General features: G+C 45.9%; 1 protein-coding gene across 2 annotated transcripts in view; it reads right to left on the reverse strand.

The window, feature by feature from the left end:
- Positions 1-1,476: 1,476 nt before the first annotated feature.
- PI4KA (phosphatidylinositol 4-kinase alpha) overlaps positions 1,477-25,536 on the reverse strand; it is a 201,207-nt gene continuing 177,147 nt past the window's right edge. For both annotated transcript variants that reach the window (XM_073559137.1, XM_073559136.1), the window contains 11 exons: positions 22,960-23,030; positions 22,465-22,537; positions 20,710-20,780; positions 19,985-20,091; positions 19,723-19,827; positions 18,984-19,109; positions 6,927-7,047; positions 6,418-6,577; positions 5,220-5,309; positions 5,044-5,127; positions 1,477-2,161 (listed from right to left, as the gene is read on the reverse strand). In XM_073559137.1, coding sequence (XP_073415238.1) covers positions 2,110-2,161; positions 5,044-5,127; positions 5,220-5,309; positions 6,418-6,577; positions 6,927-7,047; positions 18,984-19,109; positions 19,723-19,827; positions 19,985-20,091; positions 20,710-20,780; positions 22,465-22,537; positions 22,960-23,030 — 1,060 coding nt within the window. In that variant the 3' untranslated portion in view covers positions 1,477-2,109. The remainder of the gene's footprint in view (positions 2,162-5,043; positions 5,128-5,219; positions 5,310-6,417; positions 6,578-6,926; positions 7,048-18,983; positions 19,110-19,722; positions 19,828-19,984; positions 20,092-20,709; positions 20,781-22,464; positions 22,538-22,959; positions 23,031-25,536) is intronic.

Consider the following 25,536-nt stretch of genomic DNA (forward strand, 5'->3'; position numbering starts at 1 on the left):
TCAAAGTCCTGCGCGGCTTCAGGCTCTAAGTCATAATAAGCCTTTTGGGCCTCACCGGAAAGAAACGGGGCAATCAGGCCGGCCCATCGTGCCTTCGGCCATTTTTCTCGCACCGCCGTCCGTTCAAACGTGGTCAGGTATGCCTCGACGTCATCTTCGGTCGTCATTTTCTGCCAGTACCGACTCACGTGAATCACTCTCGACTCGGCTTCCAGGTTAAGCTCAGGTAAGCTTGCCAAGCGCTGCGCCACCTGCTGGAGAAGCGAACGATCGGTAACTGTCATGTCCACCAACTTCTTCAGCTGGGCCATCATCACCCGATTAGCTTCTTGCTGGACGGCGGTGGACTGTACCAGCGCTTTCACCACGTCCTCCATGCTCATGCTTGCAACGTGATGCCCGCGTTCTCCACCACAATGTGATAAAACACTCCGGGATCGCCTTTGCTGGGGTCAAAGGTCACGTGCGTTCAAGCATGAAACTCAGGCGCAGAGCTGGGATTCGTGTATAACTGACCCTGGGTCAGGTTTATTAACGGTGAAAGCAATGCAAAAGGAAATAAAACATAAAACAAATCCTTGCCTGTCCGGCACTAACTAAACAATGGACAACCTAACTACCAACTGGCGGGCTTCTCCCGTCCAGCCAAACCACAGTTGCAGTGGGCACTGCTTCCACTCACGTGTGTCTCTCACACAGACAGGCTCTCTGTGTTCCCAGGCTGAGACACTCACACAACCACCTTGCATCCTTTTATATCAACCTCCCATTATCCATTAGTAAGCAGGTGCGATACTGACCAGACTAGGCCACATAGGAAAGGAATCTGGGTGAGATATACCTGCCCTCATCCACTATTCCCACATGATTCTCACAGCCAGAACAGCAGAAACGACCTCATTTTATACCATTGGGCAGTGGAGAAAGAATAATTACATTTTTATCCCTAAAATGTTGTTTTAACTCCCCCAACAGACACCCTCCAAAAGGGGCATGCCTCACAGTGTCACATTTTGGGGGTATATAAATAAGCATAATAGTCATGAAATACTCTATTAATTATTAACTGATCCCTCTAAAATAATACTTAGGCCGCGGTCACACTAGCGTATAGCATCCAATGCGATATGCCAATGACATTCTGCTTAAACTCTACGGCGCGCGGGAGCCGAGTGTCAGTGCACTGTGTCATCCTTTCGCATGACAGAATTGTAGCACAGGTGCAGAGGAGACGAAGAAAGTAATTTCTCCATCTCCTCCATTCCTGGCATCAGCAGTGGAGGAGATGATCTGCACTACCCCATAGAATAAGACTGTCCAAATGCACTCGTCCGATATTTTCGCACTTACAGGTGTATTTATGCAGATGCACAGTTCTTGTACACATACACGGTATTTTTTAATCTACATACACTCACGATTAGTGGAACTCTGGGAGACAGTACTACATATGTAGACAAAGAAATAGATATAATGTAAGAACACTTTCCATTTTTGCATTTTATTTAATTACATTTACAGATTAAATACATCTCCATAAAAGTTTTTACACACAAAAGGAAATTGACTTTCTTCATCGTTCCTTCTTGTTTTTGGAGGTGCAGTGCCTTGTACAGTCCAGGAGAAGCCATCGGCTAGCTTATATTCCTGCTAGTAATGGCCAATAAAAGCACAGGATAGATGCTGTGGTAATGAATGTGAATTGTCAAAGTGCAGGTAAGCCGGCTATGCTGCGTTTTGTTAGGTATAATAATAGCAGCATTCTAGGTAATAAATATAAAATATTCTCTAACCCCCCTTACCCCCGGCCACTTCAGCAAAATAACATGCTCAGTTCCCAGAACTCAGCACCAAAATATATTGCACCTTAGTCTCAGAACCGTGTCATGATTCAGCTACAAATGTATTTTGGACACAAGGAATTGAACAAGCCAGTGCAAGGATTTGGTAAAATTGTCGCCACAAGGAAATCTGATTGCGTATCACCTCCCTGGTCTCAGAACCTCCACACTTTAGATTCGCTGCCGTTACCCCTAACCTGTGGATTGACAGAGTGTGCGGAGATATGGGACTACAGTTCACTACAAACACAGGACAGATGCACGGAGTTCAGTACGGGATGTCATTTTGATAGTACTGGATCATGTCATATGTTCTGCTCCTGTGGGAAAGAAACAGAAATGGTGAGCAACTTAAAGTGAATATAAAAACACAAAACAAAACACCACAAAATCAAACTCAAATCTGCCGTCTCCACTAACAGGGGATAGGTTTAACAGTTTGCTAAAATTAATTATAATACAAATTTCAGCCTAAACAAAACCCAAGCTATGGTAAAATAGAGGTATAGCTTATAGGTGCCTTTAAAAATGGGCAACTCCTCCAATCCTCTTACGACACAAAATTTTGGAATCTAATGTTAAAAGTGGCATGAACACCTTTTGGGCTAAAAGTCGCTTTTGTTGTAAGGTTGCTAAAAAAGCTAAAAGCTTTCTCAAACGTGGCCTCCCAAGACATTGTACATTAAAACATAATAAAGACTATAAGAACTTGAAAATCAGTCCCATACAACATATCCCAGTCAACACACCCAATCTTAAATTGTTTGCCTTCTACAGCCTCTATGTATCACTGTACAGCTCGCTGCAGAATGAGTTAAAGAGGTTGTCCACTTCTTAAATAAAGTAGTCCCCCTTATAAAATTAAAATAAAAGGAAAACTTGTGGGGTTCTGAAAATCACAGAAAGGATAGACATGTTACCAATATGCATTTAATGAAAATATGGAAACAACATTTTCAAAACATCTCGACTTTTTTCAGTATCAAAAATGATCACCACAAGCAGCAATACACGAACTTACACACCTTGGCATGATATCAAAAAGGTTATTAATGGTTGCCTAAGCAATGTTCTGCATAGGGGGATGCAAATCACAAATCCACTGTTGGCAACTCCCTTTGCACAAATGCCTACCAAAGACTTTCCAGATGTGCTCGATGGGAAACCAGCCTGAAGACTCTGCAGGCCATACAAGCTTTCTCAAACGTGACCTCTCAAGACATTGTACATTAAAACATAATAAAGACTAAGAACTTGAAAATCAGTCCCATACAACATATCCCAGTCAACACACCCAATCATGTACAGTGTTTAAACAGAAAACACATTTATTGGATATGTAAGCCTAATCTGAAACCCCATGGACTAACTGAGATTTTGGAGGTTTTCCTAATGATTCCATTAGTGATTAGTGATAGTATGTAAAAAATCCCACAAATACTTCCAGTTGGTTGAGCAATAAGACTTAAGGCCCCGTCACACTAAGTGATATCGCTAGCAATATCGCTATAACGTCACTGGTTTTTGTGACATTATAGCGATATTGCTAGCGATATCGCTATGTCTGATACTCCGACCGCTCCCCCGCTGGTTATCACTGATCGCGCGAGAACGTCGGTCAGGATCGCTGGTACATCGCTAAGTGGTCGCTAGTGAGCTGCCACACAGGCAGATCTCACCAGCGACATCGCAGGGGTCGGGGGTCACTACTTATCTGTCAGACGAGGCGATCCTGACGTCCTCCCGCCCGCGTCCACGCGTCTCTCGTCACAGCAGGAAGCGCTGCAGGAAGCTGACGACGAGAAACGGTCCAAGACGTTCTCGCGCGATCAGCGATAACCAGCGGGGGAGCGGTCGGAGGTAAGTATCAGACATAGCGATATCACTAGCAATATCGCTATAACATCACAAAAACCAGTGACATTACAGCAATATTGCTAGCGATATCGCTTAGTGTGACAGGCCCTTAAGTGAATGTACATCCCAAAGTGCCTGCCGTTAATTCTAATTATATATATATATATATATATATATATATGTTTTATTTTTTTTTGTACTATCTCCATAGGACCCTACATATATATATATAAATCTCCGGCACTCAAGCATGTAGCATCTGGGAGAATGGGTGAATAGCCAACACACAAAATATGGTGCATATAGGATGTATATAGCGCCTGAAGACTCTGCGTGCCATACAAGCACATACAAGCCATGCAGGCTGTCACAGTCGCAAGAGCAACATATGGCTTGGCATTGTTTTGTTAGAAAAACTGTTTCTGGGAGACTTTGGAAACATGGCTGTAGTACTGGTTCCACCAAGAAATCAATGTAATGCTGAGATATGAGTTAACCTAGAATAAAAACTAGAGGGATCAGGCTACAATACATTATGCCACTACACACCAGAATTCCAGAAGTAGGACTGGAGTGACATTCCTCTGTGATTATGACTTCATGGCGTGCTAAAATAGCTAGCTGTGTCTCCGTAAGTTTCCTAGTGAATTTAGCGTTGCAGAATGTTCCTCAGACAACTATTAAAAGCAATCTGTCACCTCATGTGAGAGCGGAATAATGTAGGAAACAAACCTCTTGACTTCACAACATGTATTGCTTAGTTGACTGGGTGCAGTCGTTGTGACACAGAATTTTTAAATGCAACATGAAGCAGAGCTCAGAAAGCTAACCTCACCCACGCCAGGCTGTCTACGTACATTGTGTATTGACAGTGAATTGTTTATCAGAAGTGGTTGGATCACTTGGCACGAAGGAGCTAGTCTGGGAAGTGATAATCTCCTGGTGATAAAACCTTCATTGTATGTAAACAACACACAGCCTAATAAGTGACACATCCCTGAAATTTGTCTCTCATGTCCCCATGCTGCCCTCAGATTATATAGCAACAACCTGCCGTCAGATTCCTTTTAATAGCATGCGATGGTGTGCAAGCTATATTTATTTTATTTGTTATAGAGATGTTTTGAAAGTGTTGATTCCATTTTGTCATCATTTGCATATCAATAACATTTTGTTCAAACATTTTTTTTTTCTAATTATCACAGCCAACGATATGAATTCTCCCAGCTGCCACTAGAGTGAATAAACTGCATTTCGATCATATAGGTCCCATTTACCACATCTAATATGGGTATGGAAAAAATAACCCACAGGGAAAGAGACAATCAGAAAAATGATATCCAACCTGTTGCTGAGGAAGCAGTTCTGAATGATCTTCAGGATGAAATTTGCTGCTTCTTTCTCAGTCATGTTGGGACTGAACCTGTGTCTGTGTATTAAAATGAAAACAGGGATAAGTGTGCACCTGAAAAACAGGAAGGCCCACTCTTCTCCTAGTGTTACTTTACACTAGTAACTTACTTGAGCAATTTTATTGTCTGTCCACGGAAGCAAGGTAGTCCTGTGTCCAACATGAGTGTGACCAGAGACACTACAGCGTCCATGTAAGGCCTGTAATACAACCAAAGAAGACAAGCTACTGGACGAATAAAGACAGAACCACATGCACCGTTTGTTCTGTAACCTTCGGCGCATTAGACCCCATGAAATGGTCAAATATTTTAAGGTTGCTCCCCCATGAATTACTGCATTAGATGGCTAAAGTAACACTGTCATACACCTTAAAGGGGTTTTAAACTTACATGTTCCTGGGCTCAACTGGATAGCAAAGAAAGAAAAATCCAGCTCCACGAAAATCCAAAAACTCTTCTTTATTGGTGTTAATAGAAAACACTCCAGTCTTTGAATAAAAAATGCCATGGTAGAAGATAAAATAACTAGTTGCAGGTAGTAAAACTTTTAATCATCAAGAAGATTTTTGGGATTTTCGTGGAGCTGCATTTTTCTTTCTTTGCAATCATTCACATCCAAGGCATCGACGCTTCCTTTGCTCAAATGGTACTCAACCTCTTCGGATCCAGTGCCGTTTCACCGACACTGCGCTTTGTCTGGGGGCAGAGTGAGTACCATGCAATTTCATCATTTTATTCCAGTGCAAGCCATAAGAGACCAGGAACCTATAAATGGAAAACCCCTTTAAACACAGTCATCTGTAAGATCCCTACTGGCAGGTGGAATAGTGAACTCGGATGCCCTTGTGCACTACAACAATGGAGGCTCTAAATTCTGTCTGATTGGGAAAGTCAACACCTAGAGCTGGCTATACACATTAGTGGAGGGGAGATCAGGCATGCTGAAGTTTATCATGCCTGATATATTTGTTCCCTGCTGCCTGGGATGTCTGGCTGTAATTTACTCTACTCTCCCCTTGGATGAGCATGCATATTTATGGGGGATAAGGGTCTGAAGGAATAGCTTATCCACCCTTAGGAATGTTACACATGACTATCGGTAAATTGTGACTTCAGATGTTTTCAGTAATCCAGATAGTGCATTTGTTTCCACCAGAAAACTGCATCATAAACTTCTATTCACATTTGCGCTACAGGCTCCGTCAGGGCCTTTAGTACAGCCAAATTGGATAGGAAGAATAAAGCTGCAATTTTACAGCATTTTGCCTGGTTTTGCCTTACAAAAAGTAGTTTCATTAATTCCTTACCTGACAGCCAGGTAGCCACGCACACACATCTCCATGAACCACTTAAAAGGTGTAGCTTCCATTTTTCGCCCCATGATCATCACCATTTCATCAGTTAGCTTTATATCAGGTTCCCAGCCTAGATTGCCTCCAGGGGAGCTCTCAAACATGAATCCAAAATCTGAAAATAAAATAGTTCAGCTCAGTTGGTTAGATGTACAAGGACGGGCATAACATACTGTAAGTGTCCAGAGCAAGCTAATAGGACAACCAAGGAGAACACATGAGGATTAGAATGAGGGCAGCATCAAACCGAGAAGTGTCTAGAAAGAAGACGATGCAATGTGGAGCAGCAGAGAGGAGTAGGTGAAAAAAGGGAAGGCTACAACTTATTGCTTGTGCCACCCTCTAGTAACTATAAACCTGAAGAAGTCTCCATCCAGCAGAGAACAGAAATGAACATTGTAAAAACTTTTCCTATCGGACTGGTATTTTAAAGCAGACAACAGGTGGGTACTGTTTGGACTAACCAATGTGAATGATGTGCCCTTCCTTATCCAGCATGATGTTGCCATTGTGCCTGTCTTTAATCTGCAGCAAAAACAGTAAAAGGCTGTAGGCTGCCATACTCCGAATAAAATTATATCGAGCCTGTGTAGAGAGAACAAGAATATAAGAGGAATTAAAAATGAATATTCCTACGGGAATAATAAAGCAACTTAAAATTAAAGGCAAATGTAAAGGGGAAAATGTAGTAAAGTCAACCATATGCATAAGATAGCTATCAGTTGAAATAGGGATTTTTGTGTACTCACCGTAAAATCCTTTTCTCCGAGCCAATCATTGGGGGACACAGAGACAGTGGGTTTTATGCTACTGGCCACTAGGAGGACACTAAGTAAACCAGAAAAAAACTTAGCTCCTCCCCTGCAGTATACACGCTCTCACTGGCCGAGATTTCTTCAGCTCGGTGAAAAAAGCAGTAGGAGCATAAACAGTCAAAAATAACCATAATTATGTCAAAACCTAGGAATGCTACAGTGAGCCAATAGGCCAAACAGGGTGGGCGCTGTGTCCCCCAATGATTGGCTGGGAGAAAAGGATTTTATGGTGAGTACACAAAAATCCCTATTTCTCCTATGCCTCATTGGGGGACACAGAGACAGTGGGACATCCTAAAGCAGTCCCGTGGTGGGGAGCATACGTTTGCTAATACCCCATGTACCACCGAGTCAACACTGAGGTACTGCCGATTGCAGGCTGCGAATGCCGAGAGCTGCATCCGCAGAGGCCTGAGAATGAATTTGGTAATGTCTTGTAAAAGTATGCAGACTGCACGAAGTCGCAGCCTTGTAGACTTGTTCTGCCGACGGCTGGTACCGAATGGCCCACGAGGCGCCCACTGAGCGGGTAGAGTGCGCCTTAATCCCTGCTGGGACAGGCGCGTTCCTGACACGATAGGATTCCTGAATCGCCAAGCGAATCTACCTGGCTAGCGTTGCTTTGAAGCGGCTAGACCCTTCCTCTGGCCCTCTGGAAGCGTGAACAGGGCATCTGACTTGCGGAAGGGAGCCGTCCGCGAGATGTACCATCTCAGAGCCCTAACCACATCCAGGGTGTGGGGGGCCTTCTCAATGCAATGGACTGGTGCCGGACAAAAGGAAGGCAAAACAATTTCCTCGTTGAGATGGAAAGAGGAGACGACCTTGGGCAGGAAGGATGGGGACGTCCTGAGAACTACCTTGTCCTGATGAAAATTCAGGAACGGAGAAAGGCAGGACAGGGCTGCCAATTCCGAAACTCGTCTGATTGATGTAATTGCCACTAGAAAGACCACCTTCCAAGAGAGGACGGTCAGTGACACGTCCTGCAGTGGTTCGAAAGGAGCCTCCTGTAAGGCCCCGATAACCAGGTTAAGGTCCCATGATTCCAATGGCCTTCTATAAAGGAGGCGCCACATGGGAAACTCCCTGAATGAATGTCTTGACCTGAAGTTTGGTGGCAATTTTGCTTGGAAAAGCCCTGACAAGGTCGAAATTTGGCCCTTGAACGAGCTAAGCGCGAGGCCTGATTTTAATCTGGACTGAAGGAATTCCAATATGGCCGGAATGAAAAACACCAGAGGGGATCGACCATGATCCTTGCACCACGAAAAGGTTTTCCAGGTGCGGTGATAGATGCGCATGGACACAGGCTTCCTAGCACTAAACATGGTGGAAATCACATAGTGAGAGCACCCAGCATGTGCTAAAATCCAGGATTCAACGGCCACGCCGTCAAAGACAGGGCCCGGAGTTCTGGTGGTAAATCGGGCCCTGTGAGAATAGATCCATGCGATCTGGAAGTCGCCAGGGGACGTCGGCGACTAGTTGTATTAGTTCTGCATACCATGCTCGGTGCGGCCAATCTGGCGCGACTAGGATCACTGGTACTCCCTCCGCTCTGATCTTCTTGATGACCCTCGGAAGCAAGGGAAGAGGGGGAAAGATGTACGGGAGCCGGAACCGATGCCATGGCAGAACTAGGGCGTCCGCTCCGATGGCGCATGGATCGCGCGATCGGGCAATGAACCGAGGCACCTTGTTGTTTAGTCTTGAGGCCATGAGATTCACATCCGGAGTCACCCAACAATGACAAATCTGCTGAAAGACTTCCGGATGAAGAGACCACTCTCCCGAGGCAATGCCTTGGCGACTGAGAAAATCTGCCGCCCAATTTTCTACGCCCGGGATGTGGATTTCTGAGATGGGCGAATGGTTGGTCTTGGCCCAATGGAGGATGTGACTCACTTTGTGCATGTCCATCCTGCTCCGGGTACCTCCCTGGCAGTTGATATACGCTACAGCCGTGGCGTTGTTGGATTGGATCCTGATGGGGTGACCTGCGAGGAGATGGTGGAAACTCCGTAGAGCTAATCTGATCGCTCGTATCTCCAAAATCTTGATGGGGAGACGTGACTCTCGGGTCGACCAACGACCCTGTGCCGTGTGGTGACGAAAGACCGCACCCCAGCCGAGAAGACTTGCGTAGGTGGTTACTACCAACCATCTTACTGGGAGAAAAGACCTCCCTTGATTCAGGGAGGACCTCAGTGTCCACCACCTGAGGGCTTGCCTGACCCGCAGGGATAGAAGGATCCGACGGTCCAGGGAGAACGGGTTCTTGTCCAAAGCTAACAGCCACGCATGTTGTAAGGGATGGAGATGGAACTGTGCAAATGGAACAGCTTCCATCGCAGCCACCATCTTTCCGAGAACTCTCATTCTGAAACGAATGGTGTGAGAAACTGGTAAGGAAAGAGCCCGCACTGCCTGTTGTAAGGTTTGGGTCTTTTCTGAAGGGAGAATGACCAACCCGCAGGTAGTGTCCAAGATCATTCCTAAAAAGGAAATCTGCTGAGCCGATTTCGGGAAAGACTTTTCGAAGTTTATCTTCCACCCCAGGCACGAAACACCAAGGTTACTTACCGGTAGCCGGTTTTTCCGGAGCCCATGACGGCACACATGAGAGAGGGGATCCGCCCAGTCAGGACAGGAACCCTACTGAAGATAAAAGGGCGGTACCTCTCCCTCGCTTCAGTTGGTTTACAGAGCATGAGAGGCCCCCCGGGATAGTACACATGGTAAAACTATCACCACATTATATCTAACTAAAAAAACACCCAAACTAAAGTGCACACCAAAGGAGTGAAAAGGGGGGGAATATACAGGTGCCGTCATGGGCTCCGGAAAAAACGGCTACCGGTAAGTAACCTTGGTGTTTTCCCGTCTCCCATGACGGCACACATGAGAGACTTTTGTAGAATAAGACACCTTAGGGAGGGACCACCGCTTGCAGCACCCTTCTACCAAAGGTTAGGTCAGTAGAGGAAGACAGATCAAGTCGGTAATGTTTAAAAAAGGTGGAAGGTGAGGACCAAGTAGCGGCTTTACAAATTTGCTCAATCGATACCTCAGCCTTCTCTGCCCAGGAGGTAGCCACGGCTCTGGTGGAGTGAGCCTTGATGCCTTCTGGAACCGGAGCGCCACTTGCGGAGTAGGATAACATAATGGCCTCCCTGATCCATCTGGCAATGGTACTTTTAGCTACCCCGTGCCCCTTTCTACTACCCTGAAAGGCTACAAAAAGGGACTGATCTTTCCTCCACTGACTAGTTATTGACATATATTGTATTATGGCTCTTCTTACATCTAATGTATGGAACTTTTGCTCCCCCGGGTTTCTGGGATTGTTACAGAACGACGGCAAGGAGATCTCCTGAGTCCTATGAAACTTTTGGACTACCTTGGGGAGGTAGGCCGGGTCTGGTCTTAGAACCACTCGGTCATCCAAGATCTGTGTATAAGGAGGACATATAGACAGAGCTTGTAGGTCGCTGACTCTTCGGGCCGACGTTAAGGCTACCAGTAAGACCGTTTTAAGTGTAAGTAGCTTTGGTGACAGCTCTAGTAGTGGTTCGAAGGGATCTTTGGTTAAAGCCTCCAAAACTAGGTTCAGGTCCCAGGGTGGTATCTTTGGGATAATGACCGGCCTTGACCCGCCACAGGACTTAATGAACCGGGACACCCACCTATTGGCTGCTAAATTGCAGTTATATAGGGCCCCCAAAGCTGAGACTTGAACTTTGAGTGTGTTAGTGGCTAACCCCAGTTGCAGCCCCGACTGTAAGAACTCTAGGATAGGTCCCACTGGAGCTACATCCCCTAAAGGTTCCCCCAGGAAGTCTAGGAACTTTTTCCACGTTCTACCGTAGATTTGGGATGTTATTGGTTTCCTACTTTTCAACAGGGTGGAGACTAACCCTGGAGAGAATCCCTGGCGACTCAGTAGCGCCCCCTCAAATTCCAGGCTGCTAGATGGAAGCCCTTCACCTGAGAGTGGACCACTGGTCCCTGGGAAAGCAGGTCTGGAATCTCTGGTAGTATCCATGGATCTGTCACTGACATGAGCCTCAGAAGGGAGAACCAAGGCCTTCTCGGCCAAAAAGGAGCTATAAGAATTATTCTTGCCCGATCCTCCCTGATTTTCCTGACTACTACTGGGATCATTGTTATCGGGGGAAATGCATAGGCCAGGATGAACTTCCAGGGTATTTGTAGGGCATCTACTGCGAAGGGGTTTTCCCTTGGATTTAGCGAGCAGAACTTCCTGACCTTCCGGTTGTGTGCGGTAGCGAACAGGTCTATTTCTGGTCTGCCCCAGGCCTGAACTATTTGTTGGAAGACTCGGGGTTTAGGGACCATTCCCCTTGTCTTAGATGCCTGCGACTCAGGAAGTCTGCTTGTATATTTTCTGCCCCCTTTATGTGCAATGCTGTGATGGATAACAGATGTTGTTCTGCTAGCTGGAAGAGTAGATCTGATATTTGCATGAGGCCCCGAGATCTCGTTCCCCCCTGATGATTGATGTAGGCTACTACTGCCTGATTGTCCGTCATGACCCAGGTGTGGCGGCCCTGAAGTAAGGGAAGGAAATGTTTCACGGCTTTTTCCACTGCCCATAGTTCTTTTACATTTGAATTCTGATCGCTTTCTAGTGAGGACCAGGTCCCCTGTATTGTATGGGATCTCAGGTGTGCTCCCCACCCTGTGGCACTCGCGTCTGTCGTAATGATGTCCTCGACTGGTTTTTGCCACGGGAAACCAGCTGTTAGATTCTTTTCTACAGTCCACCAGAGCAGGGAATCTCTTACAGCCACTGAGATACATAGTTTGCCTTCTAAATGCCCTTTTAATTGTTTCTGCGCTGACAGGACTTCCCACTGTAGTTGCCTTAAGTGGTACTGCGCCCATGTTACTGCGGGTATACATAGTGTCAGTGAGCCTAAAAGGGACATTGCGTTCCTCAGTGTCATATTTGGCCTTTGTATTGCTGTGCGAGCTAGGCCTCTTATCTTGGTCACTTTCCTCTCTGGTAGGAGGCAGCGTTGTTGCTCGGAGTCCAATATCAACCCTAGGAAGGACTGCTCTTTTACTGGGGTTATCCTTGACTTGGGGATGTTTACTATCCATCCTAGTCCTACTAGAGTTGCTATTACTTCCTTCACTTGAAGTGTGCAGTGGGATTCCGACCTCCCTATTACCAGAAAGTCGTCTAAGTATGGGACGATCACTATGTCCCTGGATCGCAGAAAAGACATTACTTCGGCCATCACTTTGGTGAATACCCTGGGGGCTGTAGACAGGCCAAACGGAAGGGCTGCGTATTGGTAGTGTTTCACCTGCCCCTGGATATAGAGCGCTACTCTCAAATATCTCTGATACTCCCGATGGATTGGGATGTGATAGTAGGCATCTTTTAAGTCTATCACTGCCATGAGGCAATGCTGGAACAGGATCTTTGTGGCCGTGTTGATTGACTCCATTTTGAAGGAGCAATTGTCTATCCACTGATTGAGTCTCCTCAGGTTGACAATGGTTCTCCAAGAGCCGTCTGGTTTTTGTATTAAGAAGAGGGGGGAGTAGAACCCCCTTCCTTCTTCTTGCGCTGGGACTTCCTGTAGGACTTGTTTTTTCACTAGTCCCAAGACTTCCGTCTCCAGGGCCAGCTGTTGCTCTTGGGCTTTCCTTCTGGATGTTATTATGAAGGTATGCCTGGGCGGACGGATGAATTTTATTTTTAAGCCGTCCTTGATTATATTTAGGACCCATGTACTGGGGGAGATATTTGCCCAGGCGGAAAGGAAGAGAGAAAGCCTTCCCCCTACCTCCGGCCCAATGTCATTGGGGAGATTTTTTGGAGGAAGTGGAGGGCCCTTTAAACATATAGCCCGATCCTCTTTTTTCTTTAAAGTCCCAGCTTTTTCTATCTCCCGGGGGACGACCCCTGTTAAATCTCCTCCTCCGAAAGGGCTGCTTCTTAGGTTCTCCCGGAAATCGGGGAAAGCTTTTCTTCCTATCCCCCGCATGCTCCAAAATCTCTTCTAGTTTTTTCCCGAAGAGGAATTGGCCATCGCATGGAATGGAACATAACTTGTGTTTAGAGGGTAAATCTCTGGGACACCCTTTAAGCCACAGGGCTCGTCTTGCCGCATTTGACAGGCTTGCTGCTCTAGCTGTCAATCTTGCGGAGTCTGCAGAGGAATCGGCCAGGAAAGCCGCTGCTCTGTGCACCAATGTTAGATTAGCTAGAATTTCGTCTCTAGGAACTCTATCCTTGATCTGGTCCTCTATTTGTTGCAGCCAGACCATGAGGGCACGAGCGGTACAGGTACCGGCTATTGCTGGCTTCAATCCCCCTGCTGAAGCTTCCCAGATGTGCTTCAGAAACCCATCTGCTTTTTTATCAAGCGGGTCTTTCAACACGTCAGAATCTTCTAATGGCAGGGATACCTTTTTTGAGGATCTGGCTACAGCCCCATCAATTTTTGGGACTTTTTCCCAGGTTTCTGAGTCCTTCTGGTCAAAAGGGTACCTCCTCTTTGATGTGGAAGGTAAGCCCCCTGACCGCTGTGTCTTTTTCCATTCCCTGTCAATTAGCGCTTTTATTTTATCATTTACAGGGAAGGTACGCTTTCGCTTTTCCTCCAGTCCTCCAAACATTACATCCTCTAATGATTTGGGAGTTTTTTCTTCTTTAAGGCCCATTGTGGCTCTAATGGCCTTGACCAGTTTTTCTACGTCCTCCGTTGGGAAACATGGACGGCCGCCTATATCGCTGTCCGAGGAGGATTCTGAGGACTGCGTAGAGGAAGAGGAGGTGGAGGGGGACAAAGATCTATCCCGCCCCTTCTGCTTTGGCGAGGCCTCTGAATCGGAGCTCCTTCTACGGTTTCTTTTCTTTTTAAGGGCTGCCTTTAAGGAACCTTTCACCTCCTGATGTATTAACTCCTTCAGACTAGTCACCAAATCAGGGGTCTCCTCCTGTATAGTCCTGTTAATACAGTCAGCGTAGAGATCTTTCTGCCACTGATCTGCCAGCGGGTTTTTACATAGGGCGCATTCTCTATTTTTGGTTTTGCTGCTGGCCTTCCTCGCCCCCTAGTGATCAAACAGAAAAAATGGAACCCCATTACCATAAGGGTGACATTCACGTAGATCACTCACCACCGCTGTCAATCAGGGATACCGATCTCGGAGGCTCCTCAGATGCACTCGTGACGTTTCTCCTGGACGTCCCAGAGTCATGCCGATTGCGCTTATGACTGCCGCTCCCACCACTTGAGCGACTGCTCCTGGTATGTTGGTGGCTCGGCCTGGCATCTGGCGAGAGGTCTTGCTGCTGACGCTGCTGCTGACGCTGCTCGTCTTGCCCCACTTCCATTCTGAAGTCTTGGGCATGAGTGCGTCTTCTGTGGTCATCCCCCTTATGTAAGGGGGATCCACTGCACTCTCCGCCTCCTCCGGTAAATCCCACCGCCCCTCCCCCCCCGCCATACCGCTGGGATCTCTCTTCACCGATCGGCGTTCTTCACCATGGGCGCCGCCATCTTGGATTGTCGGCGCCGCCTCCGACGTCACGCGGGCACGCCCCTTCCCAGCGTGCCCTGCGCGTGACGTCAGAGGAGCGCGACCCGGAAGCGGCCGCTCCCTCAACGCTCCTGAGCAGGGAATCACCGGCAGAGGGGGAGAGGGTGGCGCGGCAGCCACGGCAGAGCCCCAGGACCCCCGCCGTGCTGTTCCTGCGCCCGCTCGGACGCTGAGCCCCGGAGGACCCGCGGACGGCGCTTCCTCCATCCCGACGCCCAGCGCTCAGGAGCCCAGCCTGATCTTCTACGCCGGCACGGGAGAGGGGCAGGTAAGTGTGACCTGCTGTCTTCAGCACGGGTCCCTGTCAGGACAGGAAACCCAACTGAAGCGAGGGAGAGGTACCGCCCTTTTATCTTCAGTAGGGTTCCTGTCCTGACTGGGCGGATCCCCTCTCTCATGTGTGCCGTCATGGGAGACGGGAATAGTGTATTTACTGTTATATCCACGGAATCCTCGCAGACTGGAAGGGACGGACCCTTGATGAGCAGGTCGTCCAGATACGGTAACACCACTACTCCCCGAGAGTGGAGAATGGCCATGACAGCCGCCATGACCTTGGTAAAGACCCTGGGGGCGGTGGCGAGTCCGAAGGGCAAGGCAACGAACTGGAAGTGTTCCTTGTGAATTGCAAACGCAGGAACTGCTGGTGAGACGGGCAGATCGGAATGTGAAGGTAAGCGTCCTTGATGTCGTTGGATGCTAGGAACTCTCCTTTTTCCATGGAAGCGACAACTGATCGGAGAGATTCCATTCGGAATTGCCGTACCCTGAAAAAACAGATTTAACAGTTTGAGATCCAGAATGGGTCTCATTGTCCCGTCCTTCTTTGGAACCACAAAAAGGTTTGAATAAAATCCTCTGAACCTTTCGTGATGAGGGACCGGAATGATGACTCCGTGCCTTAGCAGAGCCTGAACAGCCCGAAGGAAGGCTCTTGTCTCTTTCTTGGGGGGGGGGGGGGGGGGGGGGGGGAGGGAAAAACAGAGTTGGAGGGGGAGAAGAAAATTCTATCTTGTATCCGGAGGACACCAGCTCCCTGACCCACTTGTCGTGGACGACCGCGAGCCAGGTGTGGCTGAAGGAAAGTAGGTGACCGCCTACTTTGTCGGTGTCCGCTGGATACCGCAGCAAGTCATTGGGTAGATGTATGAGATCTGGCTCCCCTAGATCCAGAAGCCCTAGACCTGGGTTTCCAAGAGCGGTTAGGTCTGTATGAGACCTGGGAGCCTCTGTCTCCGCGCAGGGACCGACCTGATCCGGAAGAGAAAGGTAGAGGAGGACCAACCGGAATTGTTGCAAAAAGATCAAAGACACGTCGGCTGTTGGTTGCGAAACGGCCGAAAAGCCTTTTGTTGAGGAAGGAATTTACTTTTTCCCCCGGTAGTATCAGAAATGAGCTGGTCCAGTTTCTCTCCAAAAAGACGACCCGTTTGAAAGGGGAGAGAAGTCAACGATCTTTTACATGTGGCATCCGCCCGCCAGTCGCTCTTCTAATGGAGATCGCATTAGCGGCAGTTTGAGCAGCGCAATTGGCGGCATCAAAAGAAGCGTCCACTACAAAGTCCGCTGCGTGAATTATCTGCCTGGCGACAGTGGTGCCCTGGAAGGAAGTAATCAAGACTTCTGCCCAAGCGGCCATTGCCTTAGTGACCCAAATTGACGCGAAAGATGGAAAAAGCACTGCTCCTGAAGCTTAAAAAAACTGAACAGGCAAGGTAGCCAATTTGACGATCGGAGGGGGTTTCTTACTGAGGAACCCTCAGAAACAGATAGGAGCGTTTTAGAAGCAAGACGCGATACAGGAGGGTCCACCGGAGGGGACTGTAACCAATCATTCATTAGGTCTGGATCAAAAGGGTATTTAGCCTGAGTAGACTTTTGCCCGCTTATGTGGACAATCCCTATGTTTCTGGACAATTTCCTTAAAGTCTGGATGGCTGGTAAATAACCTGCGCGCACACGCTTGGTTTTCTTAAATGAGATAGGGTGTGCTGGAGCGGGAATATTTTCCTAATCCAACTTCAGAGTCCTGTTGACTGGTTCTATAAGAGAATTAAGCGACTCTTGATCAGTTGAGGGATTCTGAGGGGCTGACGTGTCAGATTCGAATTCAGAGTCGTGCTCGCTGTGAACCTCAGGAGAGGGAGAGACAGGAGTCGCAGATGCTGAGGCGCGAACGTGTCTAGGGGACGCGTCATGGGTCCGCTTTCTAGAGACCTATCCCTTGAACGAATACAGCCCCTGCTGGTGGACGGTTCCCGGCCGACGCCAGAGCTCTCTTCGGGAGGTAAGGACGCTTTCTGACTTAAAGAGTCCTCCCGGAGGGAGAATATAGCCTGGGTCAGAGACTCCACTGACCGTGACAGGGACGCAGCCCACTCAGGGGTACTAAACGCAGGAGGCCCGTCAGCAGCGGTGGCGAGGGGCATTTGAGCGCAGGTCGGGGCACAGGCCAGGTCGCAATCCGTGGATAATGAATTAGTCTGTGCACTGGGTAAGGCAGACTTGCAAGTGGTATACACGGTAAAAATCGCAGTGTGCTTCTTAGCAGCCCGTTTAGCCTCCTTAGATTGAGACATAGCGCTCCTGAAATGGTTAACGGCAGAGTCTGTCTGCAGCTGTAGGGAATGTGCCGGGAAGGGGTTAAGCTTTAATCTGAGGGCAGATGCTGCTTACCCACGGTCCTGTGCTGTGTCCCCCCGGGAGGAAAGCGGTGGCCCTGTGGTGTCACCTGGTATCCGGCTGTCCAGAGCAGGCATAGCGCTCCTGAAGGGGTTAATGGCAGCTGAGGTAAAAGATATGGCCCCCGAGATTAGAATTGCGCGTCTCGTAAGTAATGAGAGGCGCCAAGAGGTGGGGGCGACGACGTTAGCGCGGGCGGCGCTATTCAAATTGTGGCCTAGTAGGCTGGAAAAGCCGGGGACTAAATTTTTGGCCTGCCCGCGGTAGGCACCGGGGGCAGGGAGGCGCTAGTGGGCGGCGCCCTAGTAGGCTGGACGCTAAGTCAGCGCTTCTCCCGGGGGCCAGGACCCGACCCCATACCTCTACTCCAGTGCTCAGGCCTGCCGTCACTGTCCCTGCCATCCATGCAGGTCTTCTCATCCCCCTGGGCTGATGTAGCAGAGCTGGAGGAGTTCTTAAAGGGGTATGCTCAATCGATCCTCCCTATGGCAGGGGGATGGAGAGCTATGGGGCTGATTCAGGGCATTCGGAAGCGCTGTTCCAGTCTTCTCCATTGCACTCCATGCGCTTGCCCTCGTATCCGTGGATTACCGGGACCGTAAAGATCATTTGCCATGATCACCAGAGGAATCAGCCCCAATCGTCACAGGAAAATGTACGGGGAGGTTTACTCCGCATGCTTGCCTGTTGTTGGTTTGGGGGAGAGCGGGCCATAGAAAGGAACCGTCGCCCCCTTCACTCCGTTAATTAAAAAATAAAAATTTACAGAAAAATCAAAAATAAAATTAAAACGGTGGGGTCTGAACCTAGACCCAAGTGCCTCCTATAGACACTAAGCAAGAACTGGAGAAATCTCAGCCAGCGAGGGGGGTGTATACTGCAGGGGAAGAGCTAAGTTTTTTTCGGGTTTACTTAGTGTCCTCCTAGTGGCCAGGAGCATAACACCCACTATCTCTGTGCCCCCCAATGAGGCGTAGAAGAAAGCTAGTTTAGCTGACAACCAACTAACCCAATAATCATGCATCTTTACTAACGGGAATAATCACCTCCACTACTACTCAGACAACCCCTTATCAATCCGTATGTTTCCCTCTTGTAATATTATAATGCTTCTACTCACCTCAGGTGCCAGCGCCTTTCCAACAGTGTTGGTGCTGGCTCTCCCTCTCCCGGGGATTGCGTGACATTATTATGTCACGTGATCCCTGTGGCCAATCAGTGCTGGCTTCACTCTCCCCATCTTCGGACGTATGATATACATCCGGAGGAAGTGAGAGAGCTACAGCCAAGTAGGGGACAACCCTATTAAGCTGCCCAACACTTGTCTCCCAGAGAGGCTGGCTTCCTATTTATGCATTATACCCATTTTTCAATATACATCATAAGAAGAAATATATTAGAATTATTTATGTACAAGTCTGTGCAGAAATATTGTACCTTTTGAAATGCCTGAGTAGACTCATCTCCATATTGCCTAGTGAAGTAGTCATACATGCCAAAGTCTGTCTGTCGGCCCAGCTGATCTCTTGAGGTGCAGTTTGGAATACACTCGATAACGCCACACTGGAATACAACAAATATCCACATTACTTACTGACAAATTTTATTGCATATCACCAGAATATTTCATTTTCTTGTCATGCAATATTACAATGATGAACCCTTCATCCACCCTGCTGGATACTAATAGGACAAGGATACTAATGATCAGGGACAGAAAATGTAGAATTCCCAGGTTAGCGCAGCTAGATGCATCAACCTTTTGGGATTATCCTTATGTTCTAGATGAATCAGTGCTATTTTCTGGAAATTTCAAGGGTGCCAACACTTTCAGCCAATACTGTATATAAAGAGCTACAAATAAGGCTTCCTGCAAAAAAGGGAAATTGATGAACACCACTTATTCTGATTTACAGTACCAGTTTGTGGGCCACTGACAAAGAGGTAAAATCGTATTCATGAGGTAAGACATGTTTTGATGCAAAATTGATGCCAAATTAATTTTAGCCCAGCCATGAGGAAAAATATTAAAATAGCCTTATAATAATATGGTTTTGTGGTACAGTGATATTTCATATGCATAAATAGGACACATGAATGTCAGTAAGAGAAATAAAAGGGCCACATCATCCATACACATAATGGATCTAACATTTCCTTCGAAATTTCAACTCACCCCAGGAGCTGTTGCCACTACTCTGTACGGAAAGACAAAGAGGTCAAGTCCAACCAGCTGGAAAATGTTCTTGAATAAATCAATTATCTGCAGAGCCAGCATATCCTGCCAGGGAGGAAACAGGTAAAAACCTACTGATGATAGATCTGAACATCAGGCACTGTCGTTGTGTTCAGGCAATAGTTCCTGACACACATTTAGAGGAGTCTAGTATAATAGCAAACTGCACCTTTTCCCATTTATTACAATCCTGTCCACTCACTTGTCTGCAATCATCTCCCACTTTAAAGATGGCTGCTTGCCAGCATATCTTTTTATCCACATCTTCCTCCTCGCTTTCATCAATGGAGTCAGAGCGACAACGGAGACCTAAGAGTTGGAGAAATTTTCAAGAATTGAAGGATGTCTGTAAAATACAATATATTATATACTTATTTGGTAACAGCTACACAGGCTGAAAAAAGACCTCGGTCCATCAAGTTCAACCTTTCTCCACCAATTCTTCATTTTGTCACTAAATTAAGTATAAACCGCAATGTTATGTGTATCAAGGAAATCATCCAGCCCCTTTTTAAAAGTCGTTATAGTATCTACCATTACTACCTATTGTGGTCGGGCATTCCAGTCTGACCGCGCTAACTGTAAAGAACCCTTTCCTATTTAGCTGCCGGAATCGCCTTTCTTCCACCTGTAATGAATGTCCCCTAGTTCTAGTCCTCAGTATGGTCTTTGGAAGGAATAAGTCATGTGCCAGTCCTTTGTACTGACCACACATGTATGTATACATATAAATGAGATCTAATCTGAGGCATCTTTTTCCTAAGCTAAACAAGCCCAACTTTTCATCATATGAGAGGCCTTCCATCCCTTGTAATAATCTAGTAGCCCGTCTCTGCACTGACTAGTTTCTGAATATCCTTTTTAAAAGGTGGAGCCCAAAACTGGACCCCATATTCTAGACATGGCCCTACAAGTGATTACATGTACCTTCCTTCTCCAGCTCACTGACTCCACATCTCTTCACCTTGAACTTGGCAAGATATGGCGCTTTAGCGGCACTACAAGAACAAACACTTATTAGATGCCACAGCAATGGCACACATACAGCTAAAGACATAGCGCACACATCACCATATATTACCGATAATGACTGACTTATCCTATGTGCATATCTCATACTCCCCTACCATAGGGAGGCATAAGACAGAGAGAACAAACAAGATGCAGTTCATGGACATATACTTGTTTATGGTCGGAGTCAGTAATTTCATATATAAATGGCTGCCAGGACTCAGAGAAAGCTTGTGAGTCCTGCTTTTCCCAACCACCATGACTTATTGATAGGCCTCCCTTAGTAGGATCAGTCATTGTAAGTGCAGACCAAATGCTTTCTCTTTAAGTCAGATAACATATGTATTTTTAATCCATGCAAAGAGAAAAGGTCGCACTCATCGAGACGAAAGTTTCACTGGTTTATTGACATATCATGAACATGTCAAGTCGGGGGAGTGACATAAGGAGTGCAAGGAAGGCTGACAACGACCGTTTCACGCTGCTCGAGCACTTCAACGGGTCCCCGTTGAAGCGCTCGAGCAGCGCGAAACAGCCGTTGTCAGCCTTCCTTGCACTCCTTATGTTAAGAGGAGAATATATGGCACATGAATATATACAAGAATCAAAATTGTAACACTATATAAACGCTTTGCTGAATATTAGGATCATGTTAACACAATATCTGTATAAAAGCTGCTCACTTTGGATTAAAGACAGAGAAGAATCATATTGACATGATACACTTTGTCTTGTGTATTCTTTTCTCCGTGCACGTAAAATCTCTACCAAAGATCCAATTTGGCCACAAACAATTAAGACGGGCCACACCATAGTGTGGCAGAATCCATAGAAATCAACACTTATGTTACTCCCCCGACTTGACATGTTCATGATATGTCAATAAACCAGTGAAACTTTCATCTCGATGAGTGCGACCTTTTCTCTTTGCATGGATTCCCAGGATTGACTGTTTCCAGGTCTGGCACCCGAGACTCCCAGCTGTTGGGCTTCTGCATGCCGCACATCATTTGAAGATACACGGTAACAGCGGTGCCGTCCGCTTTTTATCTTGAGTTTTGTGATTTAATATGCATTTTTAAAACCTTCCTTCCGGTATGGCCTGTAAAGACGGTGCAGCAGGTCGTGGTTTAGGGCAGCTACAATTAATGGAAGTTGTTTGTCAAAGAAATATCAAGACACTAATAAAGTCGGTAGGTGCAGATGGAGTATTGCTTCACCCCCAGGAGACCAGAGTATAGCAGGGAAGATGCATACAGATACTTTAATGATCATGAAATGACTCTGCTAGTGTCATCTCAGCCTATACAGCAAAGCTGACAACTTTGGAAATCTACAGAATGAACATTGCAACACTGCACGTAATGAATAACTAGGGCGTTGCTTTGCGACCTGCAAAACAGAGTAGCAAATGTTTTCGATTTTTGTGTCGTTGGTTGCAAGTTAGCTACAACTTGGCTGTTCTCTTTACAGCAAAATCACAACTCTACAGTTGCAAATAAAACAGCGGGTTGCACAGATATTTTTGTAGCTCAACTTTCTTTTCAGAGATCTGTTGTCGTGTAAAAGGTCACCATGTGGCCCTAGCCTTAAAAGGCATACCCACAGATCTAATCTTTTGTTTTTATGGCATGTGACAAACTTTTATCTTACAAAAAAATGTATTTTCACCTTTGCATGGGTGTTCCAGATTGGAAGTCAATATCCAAAACTATAGCTTCTGGGTTACTGGGCAAGTAGCAACCTGAAAAATGGACCCAGAATGAACATGCACATCAAACACTAGAATAATACAGCTATACAACAGCACAGCAATACAATACAATTACCACCTGACTTTACTAGTGATAGGCCGGGCTCACACAAGCACATTTCATGGTCTGTATATGGACTGCAATGCATGGTCTGGCGGTGGGTCCATAATTACAGCCTCATCTGTGTCTATGAAGCTGTATGTTTGGGTCAGGAGTTTAACAGTCAGTCTGGGAACCAAGATCCATATACAGACCAAGATATATGGTCTTTTGACACAACATCTACAGGAAAGGACACCATATTTTACCGTTTACCAATGCTTCTAAACATCAATTACTGGATTAGAAAACATTTACATGTCGTAATCTAAATATCTAAAAAACAAAACAAAAAAAAAGCAAAAGATCTTACCTGGCTGCACCTTTACATCAGACAGGGCATTAAGACAAGCTTTTTTACGTTCTTCACCTTTAGGGTATGGTCTGGCAATTAAAAAGAAGGCAATATTTGTAACACAGATAGATGGACAGGGTTTTCAGTTAAAAAAAAAAAAAGGAAAATGTTTATAACAATACAAAACATTGCCATACATAAGCAGTGCATAGCAAAGTAATTCATCAGAGACACTAAGGGCAAGGGAATAATGACTTGACACAATGCTTTGCCAAAGATTTGCTGCTTATTCCACACAGCACCCCCGATGAAGCCCATGCGAAACGTGCGTTGGGGCTGCAGTGGCCTTATTTTGATCACCTTTTTTTTGGATCCAGTTCTTGTTATATCTTAAGCTCTATGTGTATTTCTACATCAGCGATTAAGTATTATACAGTTCCTTGTGAAAGTATTTGGCTCCCTGGAACTTTTCAACCTTTTCCCACATATCATGCTTCAAACATAAAGATACCAAATGTAAATTTTTGGTGAAGAATCAACAACAAGTGGGACACAATTGTGAAATTGAACGAAATTTATTGGTTATTTTAAATTTTTGTGGAAATTCAAAAACTGAAAAGTGGGGCGTGCAATATTATTCGACCCCTTTAACTTAATACTTTGTTGCGCCTCCTTTTGCTGCGATTACAGCTGTAAGTCGCTTGGGGTATGTCTCTATCAGTTTTGTACATCGAGAGACTGAAATTCTTGCCCATTCTTTCTTGGCAAACAGCTCGAGCTCAGTGAGGTTTGATGGAGATCGTTTGTGAACAGCAGTTTTCAGCTCTTTCCACAGATTCTCGATTGGATTCAAGTCTGGACTTTGACTTGGCCATTCTAACACCTGGATTCGTTTATTTGTGAACCATTCCATTGTAGATTTTGCTTTATGTTTGAGATCATTGTCTTGTTGGAAGACAAATCTCTGTCCCAGTCTCAGGTCTTTTGCAGACTCCAACAGGTTTTCTTCAAGAATGGTCCTGTATTTGGCTCCATCCATCTTCCCATCAATTTTAACAATCTTCCCTGTCCCTTCTGAAGAAAAGCAGGCCCAAACCATGATGCTGCCACCACCATGTTTGACAGTGGGGATGGTGTGTTCAGGGTGATGAGCTGTGTTTCCTTTACACCAAACATATCGTTTGGCATTGTTGCCAGAAAATTCGATTTTGGCTTCATCTGACCATAGCACCTTCTTCCACATGTTTGGTGTGTCTCCCAGGTGACTTGTTGCAAACGTTAAACGACACTCTTTATGGATATCTTTGAGAAATGGCTTTCTTCTTGCCACTCTTCCATAAAGGCCAGATTTGTGCAGTGTACGACTGATTGTTGTCCTATGGACAGACTGTCCAACCCAGCTGTAGATCTCTGCAGTTCATCCAGAGTGATCATGGGCCTCTTGGCTGCATCTCTGATCAGTCTTCTCCTTGTTTGAGATGAAAGTTTAGAAGGACGGCCGGGTCTCGGTAAATTTGCAGTGGTATGATACTCCTTCCATTTCAATATGATCGCTTGCACAGTGCTCCTTGGGATGTTTAAAGTTTTGGAAATAATTTTGTATCCAAATCGAGCTTTAAACTTCTCCACAACAGTATCACAGACCTGTCTGTTGTGTTCCTTGGTCTTTATGATGCTCTCTGTGCATCAAACAAAACCATGAGACCATAACAGAGCAGGTGCATTTATACGGAGATTTTATTACACACAGGTGGATTATATTTATTATCATTAGTCATTTAGAACAACATTGGATCATTCACAATAAGCTTCTGGAGTGAGTTTGCTGCACTGAAAGTAAAGGGGCCAAATAATATTGCACGCCCCACTTTTCAGTTTTTTAATTTCCACAAAAATTTAAAATAACCAATAAATTTCATTCAACTTCACAATTGTGTCCCACTTGTTGTTGATTCTTCACCAAAAGTTTACATTTGGTATCTTTATGTTTGAAGCATGATATGTGGGAAAAGGTTGAAAAGTTCCAAGGGGCCGAATACTTTCGCAAGGCACTGTACCTTACTAATTCTGGTACTGACTCCTGTCAAGTTAACACCCATGGTTTGGGTGTGCATGTACACATATCAAAATTACAGGGCACCATTGTTGTACTCGGTAAGCACTAAGCACTTTAACTAACCATACAATTATGGTGCTACGGTGATTTGCCCAGATTTTCCCTATCCTGATCCATAATTGATGAATTGATGTCCTTTTCACCTGAGCCTTTTCTGTGTTTTACCTTTTTTTTTTTTTTACATGTTTTGTTACATGCATTAGCCTTCATGTTTGAATAAACTTTTATAATATTAATAACTTTTTGCAGACAATTACTCCATGCTTTCTGTAGGATTAATGCTATTTGGAGTGTCCTTAAATATCTCTTTCTGGTCTTCTATATAAGCATACGGCCAGATGGATATTATATGTAGCATGTTTCAGTTGATTTTGATTCCAATGATTCCAGTATGTATTTGGACCTACTTGGTCAGCAATTCCACAAGAGAGGGGAAAAAATTCACAGGATACAAAAATCTGACGGGAAAATATCTATTC

The sequence above is a fragment of the Dendrobates tinctorius genome, unplaced genomic scaffold (assembly GCF_039654945.1).
Source record: "Dendrobates tinctorius isolate UK_male_01 unplaced genomic scaffold, ASM3965494v1 ptg000265l, whole genome shotgun sequence".
Taxonomy (NCBI): Eukaryota; Metazoa; Chordata; class Amphibia; order Anura; family Dendrobatidae; genus Dendrobates; species Dendrobates tinctorius.